At 31.4% G+C, this 9,530-nt stretch overlaps 1 protein-coding gene across 1 annotated transcript; it reads right to left on the bottom strand.

The window, feature by feature from the left end:
* Positions 1 to 2,041: 2,041 nt before the first annotated feature.
* Positions 2,042 to 3,055, bottom strand: LOC145581260 (uncharacterized). The gene is made up of 2 exons (XM_081638297.1): positions 2,449 to 3,055; positions 2,042 to 2,364 (listed from the first exon to the last, which is right to left on the bottom strand). Exons 1-2 carry the CDS (start codon positions 3,053 to 3,055, stop codon positions 2,042 to 2,044), a joined length of 930 nt encoding a protein of 309 aa, XP_081494423.1.
* Positions 3,056 to 9,530: the final 6,475 nt, after the last annotated feature.

Raw genomic sequence — 9,530 nt, 5'->3', positions numbered from 1 at the left:
AATTTCTACAAAAACAAAGGCAAATTGAAACTCCATTGTTAGGTGATTTTGAAAACTCGAATTCTTTTGTTGAAATCGATTTAAATCAATCGATTATAGAAGAAGAAACAAAGAATTTTGGAGATGAATTTGTCCCAATTTTTGACGATCATAACACTCCTGACACTGAATTTGAAGGTAATCAAATGTTTGGAGATAATAGCAATCCTGACATTGAGTTTGGAGGTAATCAAATTTTTTGTGATAATAGCCATACTAAAGAAGAAGACAATGCAGAAGAGATAGAAAATCAGGTTGTTGTGTACTAATTAATCAATTGACTCAAATTCACTTAATTCAATACAAACATCTAAAGCAAATGCAACCGAAGGTAATTTCTATACAATCAACCTTCTAATTAATCAATATTTATATTGGTTTATCTTAATTGTTGTGTAACCAAATTAGTTGACTAAGTTATCCATAATTGTTATTTTTTATATGAACTTATGTTTCCAGCATGAATGCAACATTGATAACGAATTACTTTGAGAAAATTCAGTTTGTATGCAAAAAAGTTACCCTTTGTATGCCCAAATGTTACCCTTTTTATGCATAAAAGTGACCCCTTGTATTCAAAATAGTTACACTTTTGTACGCAAAAACGTACCCTTTGTATGCATAAATGTTACCCTTTTTATGCATAAAGGTGACCCATAAAAAACATAGTATCACTCCCCTTCACTTTAATTTCTAAATAGAATGACATGCTGCCTCTGGTCATCTGATATGTCTGTATTAAACCTTTGGTATGAATGTTGTGTGAATATTATGCTAAAACAAATACTTTTATATTAAATCACATATGCAAATCCAATTGATGCTTCTAGTTTAGATCTTAGAGGATCATTAGTTGGTGTGGTAAGAGAAACTTTTGCATAAATTTTGGAATTGTATGAAAAACATGCTGCTATACTGGGGTTTTCAATAAGAAAGCATACAACAAGATACTTCACACACACACAGATATAGTCAAAGAGAAAAATTATGTATGTTCTACAGAAGGAAAGAGAAATTCAGGTGACAAGAAAACAAAATTAGTTGGAATGGCTGATGAAGAGAATGTAAATGTGAAAACAAGAAAGCCAAGACAAGTAGCCATTACACGATCTGATTTCAAGGCATGTATAAGAGCAAACACAATGGTTGCCCACAACCATTGTGGTTATTGCTTATTTTATTAATTTCTACATCTTCCACCTCATCTATAACCACTCTTATACCCATTTAATAACCAATGTCTCCCAATAGTTAACCACAACTTTTTGGTTATAAATTTTCTCTCTCCTACTTTTACCCAACCCCACCACACAATATCTCTCTTAAATCCTATCATATATAACTAATGCACTTGGTAATAATCAATTAAAACTAATAATTATTATTAGCATGCATTAATTAAATAAAATGACTTATGTTTAAAATTAATGCATTATATTATTTAATTAGTAAGTAATTAGTCGTTAATTAAGAAATACACAATAATTAAGAAATACACAATAATTGCAACTTTACTAAATTCGATAATAATAAAAATAATACATATTCTATCAAATGACAACAATCTTTAAAAGATAAAAACGAACCGTGCTTGAGTACAAATACAATAATTTAATGTTACGATTATACAACTATTAACGCAAATTATTTTGTCTACTGTTAACACCGAATTTGTGCCACATATGTTAAACTAAGTCTTTTTTCAAGGATTTATGCATAGCTTCATCACGAACACGAGCTCTATTAGACATATAAATTTCCAAACTTGCAATTCGGTTGTTGCTATTTTCGAACTGAAAAAGCTCTTTAGTGTTTCTATTACTTGAAGACGCATTTGTAGCTTGATCATATTCATTTGGATCGTAATATGTTTTATACGTATCTCTTTCGTCCTCAACGATCATATTGTGCATAATGATACATGCTATCATTATTTTCCTAACATTGATGCGTCACGAGCTAGCGCAGGATTCCGTATTATTGCAAAACGAGCTTGTAATACTCAAAAAGCACGCTCAACATCCTTTCGTCTAGCTTCTTGTAATTTGGCAAAAAGACCTTCTTTTTCATTTTGTGGTAGTGATATTGTAGGAATGAATGCTGCCCTTTTAGGATATATACCATCAGTGAGATAATACCCCATATTGTATTGATGGTCATTCACAACATAGTTAATAGAAGGTGCACGACCTTCAAAAACATCGTTAAACAAAGGGGATCTATCAAGAACATTAATATCATTACGACTACCTGGTGTCCCAAAAAAAGCATGCCAGATCCAAATATCATATGATGCCACGGCTTCCAATATTAATGTGGGCTTACCTGGTCTTCCAGAAAACATACCTTTTAATCAAAGTAGACAATTTTTCCACCGCCAATGCATGCAATCAATAGAACCTAGCATGCCTGGAAATCCTCGACGTTCACCAACTCTTAGTAGTCTTACCAGATCTTCTTCATTGGGCTTTCTAAGGTATTCATCACTAAAGTAAGAGACAATTCCTTCCACAAAATGTTGTAGTGAATCTCTTGCAAGAGATGCACTAATTCGAATGTAATCATCTACAGAATCAGCAGAGGTGCCATAAGCTATTAGCCTCATAGCAGCTGTGCATTTTTGCAATCCAGAGGCACCAAATCGTCCTGTAGCATCTTGTCTTTGTTGAAAGAAGGGATGACGTTCTTCTAAAGTTTGCTTTATTCGGAGAAATATATGTTTGTTCATGCGAAATCTCCGACGAAATAACTGTGGGGGAAACACAGGATGGTCAGCAAAGTAGTCATTCCATAAACGATTGTGTCCATCCTCACGATCCCTTGGAACGGGGATCCTTGGTGCCCTTGGAACTTGATTTAACATTTGATATACTTCAATTGGATTGGACATAAAAACTTCATCCATCATTCGGTTAACAAGACGATTTGCTTGCCTTCGTATTTCGTATCGTTGTGTTTGGCTATTTTCTGAATTGGATGAAGAATTAGAAGAGTTGGAGCTTTCGTCGGATGACATGTTATTAAAACCAAGTTGATATGAGAATGGAAGGTAGAAGGTTTTTTTTTTAGGGGAAAAGATGGATGGTTAATCAAGTGAAATGTATCTCATCCATTTTATAGAACAAATGTGTTGGATATGTAGTCATCTTTATTGTCTTATATGATGAATTTGAAGTCTTGCATGCATGCATTGATTCAGAAAAAAATTAATAATTTTTCAGTAATGTAGATGCATGCATTTGTATTGTCAATATCACCTTAGCATTGTTATGTACGTAAAAGCAATGTAATGTTACTATTACCTTTTCAGTGTTAAGTACATCAGTGTACAGTGTTTATCACTATTACCTTTTCAATGTTAAGTACATCGGTGTCTAGTATCTAATATTTGCTTTTCAGTGTTGGGTACATCAATTCTTTTTCAGTGTAATGTAAATCAATATACATCTTTTGCTGTGAAATATCAAAGTGAATTGATGGGTTTAGTTAGCTCAATGATAATTATATGTACATATAAAGCGTATAATACGATTTTAATATTAGATATGTAATAAAAAAAAATTTATTAATAATAACATAACATTACAATATAACATTCATTCATATCCTAAATCAACAACACATTAAAAATTGCCAAAATAAAAATCGAACCTTAGTACATAAAACAGAAAACTAAAAAACAAATTATTTGAAATTAAGCAACATTTAAACTATGATTAACCATACACCTAGTACATCAGTCTGAGGGGAACAACTTCTTCAATAAATTGTTCCTTAGTTCTTGATCTTCCGAAGATAGGTTTGGCTTTGAATCAAGGTGTTTAAATAACTCCATATTAATCTTTCTTTGCTTCCTTGCTTCTTTCTCTCTTTCTAGTTGCAACCTTGTAAGTTCAACTTGATTTTCTGATTGTCTTATAAGGTTCATGTTCTGGGCCGTGTCCAACCATTGTTGCCATGCTCCAAGTGGCATATTTGCCATCTTGCTCTTTCCTTTATTTTTGCTAGATTCGTTGCTGGAAGGCAAGCCTGAATACCCAATATCACCACTGGTTGGTGTTTCTGGGTTTGATGAAGAGGAGTAGTTGCCAGCTTCATTGATACGTGATCTCTTTGAGTCACTTTCTTGAGTAGATTTTTTTGCTTGCATTTTTGAACAATATCTTCACTTGGTTTCCACGCATCATGTTGTATCAAAATGTCCCAAATATGCTTGTCTTGAAAGGTTTTAGACATCAATGATGTCTTTGTTTTGTCTGCAGCATATATACTATATGCTGCCTTCATAACATCTTCATCATTGTAACCACTTCCCCTTCTTGATTCAGCATGAGCATGTGAACCACAAAATTTAGAACATGAAGCATTGATCCTTCTCCAACAGTTTCTAAGTTGCTCCGAACCCCTCATTTTCAACAAATCTTCTCGTGTTACCTTCTTCGAAACACCTTTGTTTGTATAATCTAACATTATTATACATTTCCTCAATTTTCCTCCAAAAAACATCCCCCTTTTGGTTAGTGTTAGTTTTTTTTATTTTGACTAACCTCAAGCCAAGCCTTCACAAGAACCACTTCTTCAGTTTTTGACCAAAACTTTGTTTTTCCATCTTGATTGCCTTCTTCATGACCTCTTTCATTGACTTCAACTTCTTCAACTTCTGGTTCATTGTCGTCATTTGATGCATTCGATTTGTATAAGCAATTTAAACTCGGAAATACACTATCATTACCTTGTGACATAGAAAATTGGGACTTAGGAAATGTTGGATCACCTTGCGAGATTTGAATATTCTCAAAAGATGGGATAACATTTTGAGAATATGAATAATTAGGATTTTGTGGTGGTTGAAAAGGAAAAGAAGTGAAAGTACTTGGATTTGAGAAATTGAGATTTTGTGAACCATAATTCGAAAATTGTTGAAAATTTGTATCTAAATCTGAGTTGAGATCAATTGGAATGTTAGAATAGTAAGGTTGAAGATTTGGATTATTTTGGGGTTGTGATGAGTTTTGAGATTTTGTGGGTTTTTTTTTTTTCTATTAGATTTTGGAATATTCATCTCTTACACAATTTGATAATAAAGAGAGTAATATTCACTAAAAAAAATTGTTTCAAAATACCTCAATATTGGGCTCATTTTATAGAGAAAAATAAAATAGAGTCGTTGGTATTTTTTTTTTTTTTTAGAATTGTATTTTAAAAATTATGGTCGTTACAAAATTACAACGGTAATAAAAATCAGAGCAAATCTCAGCCATTGATTAAAGAAATAGGTGTCACAATCCTCTTGTGCCACGTCATCAAGGGTTGTCATATAAACCCACCCACTTGCAATATTTAATTGCATAACCAACCCCAAATAACCAATTATTTCAATAACCAGGTTATTGAAATATTCCCCCAACTTTTTCTCTCTCTTCAATTTTTTTATTATTTTTTCACTTTCTCTCTCCTAATAACCAACCCAATTGGTTAACCATTGGGCATGCTCTAAGAGCGAAAGTAAATAAAGAAGGACAGTTTGAGGTAGTGGCATATATATTACAACATAACCACGAGTTTACAAGGTCACAATGGCATTATTTGCATCGTTCTAAAAGAAAAATGACAGAAGAAAAAGCTGAAACAATCAAAACAATGAAATCTTCAGGTTTAATTACAATGGACACTTATAATTACATGGCTACAGAAGCTGGGAGAGAACAGAATGTAGGGTATAGTGTTGTAGATCACAAGAGTTTCTGCTCAAGGTTAAGAATGAAGCGAATTAAGGTTGGAGATGCTCAAGCTTTAGTGAACATTTTAAATCAGGAACAATCAAAGGATCCAAACTTCGTTTTTTAGAGTAAAATATGACAATGAAGGAATAATTTCCAATATCTTTTGGGGAGATTCAATGATGCTAGAAAACTATAAGATATACGGAGATGTTCTTATCTTTGATACAACATACAAAACCAACCAATATAATTTTAAATTATATGTGCTCCTTTTGTTAGCATAAACAATCATTCGCATAATTGTATGTTTGTATGTGCTTTTATTAGGGATGAAAAAACAGAATCGTTTGTGTGGTTACTAGAAACCTTCAAGAAAGTTATGGAGGACAAAAACACCAACCTCAATATTCACTGACGAGGACCAAGCAATGTCAAATGCAATTGAGCGAGTAAAAAGTTTATATACTACTACAAAAATGCTCAAAGAGACCCAAACTAAGAGACCCGTTAACTACATAAGTGGTCTTTGTGAAATGAGAGACCCATTATCTTCATTAACAGGTCTCTCAAATTATCAAAAAGAACCGTTATTTAAGAAAACCGGTCTCAAGGTATAAAGAGAGACCTGTCCTTCTAATTAACAAGTCTCTTGTTTTTTTAATTTTTTTAATTTGAGAAATCAGAGAGACCTGTCGTTATAAAGGACGGGTCTCCTAAAATTCCCAATTCAAAACCCTAACCCTTTAAAAAAACCTTTTCACTCTCTCATTCTTCTCACTCCGCCGACCACTCTCGCCTCTCATCTCTTTCTATTTTACTTTTGGGAGTACTCATCTCTTTCTCCCTCCTCCTTTAATCTCTTATCCTTTTCACCCCAATTTTAATTTCTTTCATGTTTTTCTCAATTTCAAGAAGTGATCTCCACTCCGTCATGTCAAAATTTCAAGATCTACAGTCAAGGCGAGTTTGTAATTTTTTTTTCCCCGTTTTTAAGTGATGACCTTCATTTTTTCGTTGTCTTTAATGAAAATCTAACTATCTTATAATTGATTATAATATTTGTTTTTGTAAATTTTTTTTATACAATTCTTCATTAGTTATGATAATTGATTTTTCATTTAGTTTTCTTATTAATGTTTTTGTTTTTAAACTTATTTTTGCAAATAAAAGTTTATGAGATTTGAACATGATGTGTTTTTCGGTTTCGTTTTGGGGGTTTTTTCAATCGATGTATTAGTTTTATTCCCTTTTTCTTTTACGTTTTTTTTACATTTTTTTCCCTTGATCTTCTATAGTGTTAGATCTAGTTTAGTTGATTTTTTGTTCATTTTTTTTATATTATTGTTCGTTTCATTCTTCTTTTATGCTAGCTAGATCTGATATGTTGATCTATTTCTTTTATTTTCATTTTCAATATCATTTTTTAGTTCTTCATATTTTAGTTCTAGAATTTTTTTCATCATTTTTAAAATTTATCTTTTTAGTTTATCTTGTCAATTCATTCTTTAGCTCGTTTTTGAAATTGATTAAAATTATTTTTATGAAATTTCGTTTTTATTTTTTCTTATTGTGTGTTTAATCGCCATTTAACCAAATTTTTAGTTTACATCCCGTATTTCATCAGTTATGAATTTTTCTTTTCAATTTTTAGATCTTTGTTTTGTTTTATATGTTTTAAATTTTTTTTTTGACTTTTTTGGTTAAGTTTCCGTAGTAATCTTTGTTTTGATTTTTTTATTTTTAATTATGTTGGTTTAATTTTTCTGATTTATTTTACTGGAGACTAATTTTTGTTTGGTTTTACTTTGTGTATATTTGTGGTTACAGGTAAAGATTTCTACAAGTTATCATCTAGAAGATCTTTGGAACCGAAAGTTATCATTTACAGCGTTTTGTTTATTTTATTTTATTTTATTTTTGTGTATTGGATTTTCAATTATATTTGTATCATGTTTGTAATTTTTGAGGTATATGACATTCAAAAATTATTTTGTACTCCGTATTTAATAATATAAAAAAATTAAATGAGTTATATTGATGAATTGTGATTATAATTTTAAAATTCGTATCAAATAAGCAATTTTTTTTTTATTTTAAACGATATCCGAGAGACCTGTTAAGTTTAATAACCGGTCTCAAATTTCTTAAAAAAAGAGACTTCTTATCTTCCACAGGCGGTCTCAGTTTTTCACAAAAAAGAGATTGCCTATCTTCAATAGGCGGTCTTAGTTTTCTCATTCTAGAGACCGCCTCTAGTCAAGCAGTCTCTTTGCCAAAGATACCGCTTTGCTAGAGGCCGCCTCTAAAGCAGTCTCTTTGGCTAATTTGGACAGGTCTCTTTGGCTGATTTTGTAGTAGTGATAGTTACATATTACCCTAACTAATAAGTTCTGACAACATACAATATTTGACCATCAAAGCACAAGTTACCCTATTTAGTGCATAAAGTGACTCTTTTAACTGCATAAAGTGACCCTTTTTATTGCATGAAGTGACCTTTTTATTTTGAATGTAGGTGCTTCCTAATACAAGGCATAGACTTTGTATATGGCATTTAGAACAAAATACAATAACCAGATTTGGGGCTCTTAAAAAGATAAAGAATTTAAGCATGCATTCAACCAGTGCTTAAAGTGGTTATGACAGAACAAGAATTTGAAGAAAAGTGGAAGGCAATGATGCAAAAATATAACTTGACAGCACACTCTTGGTACAAAAGAGTATATGAATAGAGAAATGATGTCTTGCCCTTAGTAGAGATTTCTTTTCAGCAGGAATTTTGTCGTCACAAAGGAGTGAAAACACTAATCATGCAATAGGGTTCAAAGCAAGTAAAACAACTAATTTGACACAATTTTATACCATATTTAAGAATACAACCAATCATTGGAGAAGCACAGAGAAATATGATGAGTTCACCAGTAGCAAGTTAATAGTATTCACTTCATTGCCACTATTTGGAATGCTAAAGCATGATGCATAGGTAAAAAGTTATACTCAAAAGTACATAAATAACACAAAATAATATATAGCAACTTAACTGTAGCTACATGATTTTGTAATAACTGTACAAATTCTAAAAATAACATGCACTAATAAAATTGAGTTGAAAGTTCTGAAAAAAAAATCATGAAAAAAATTAAGAATACGAACCTTCTTCATGTGACGCCTTTTTTGTACTCTTCTTTTTCACCATTGCAGAATCAAACACTACCAAAAAAAAAATAAAAAAATCAAAAAACTAAAAATCGAAGAATCAAAACAACTAAAACTAACAAAATGCTCAAAAAATTAAGTAAACAAACATGAATTTAGCGCAAAACAACTTCGCAAGTGAAAGAGAAAAGAGAAAAAGCTCGAAAATCACCGGTTAAGGAGAGAGAAAATCGCCAGTTGAAGAGAGAGAAAATCGCAAGAGAAAATGAGGAAGAGAGAGAAAGTGGTTTCTGAATAAATGAAGAAGAGGGAGAAAATTGTTGGTTTTGACAAAACAAATGGTACGTGTGAATTGAATTCCAAAAATTCTGCCACACACAAAGTTATTGTAAATCCGCCTTTTATCAAAACACTTGTCGGTTTACTAATAACTAGCTAACAAAGATTGATGTGTAAGATTTATTTTTTAATTTTCATATAATTGTTAACCTATATAACTTTACATAGTCTCAATCTAAAACAAAAATTCCAAAGAAATCATACTAAATCAAATATTTTTGTAATGTACTCCTTGTCCCCTCCATTACTAAAAGAAATTTGTCAATTAAAAAA

The sequence above is a fragment of the Chenopodium album genome, chromosome 15 (genome assembly GCF_948465745.1).
Source record: "Chenopodium album chromosome 15, dcCheAlbu1.1, whole genome shotgun sequence".
Lineage (NCBI taxonomy): Eukaryota > Viridiplantae > Streptophyta > Magnoliopsida > Caryophyllales > Amaranthaceae > Chenopodium > Chenopodium album.
This window is presented reverse-complemented; position numbering and strand designations above follow the sequence as displayed.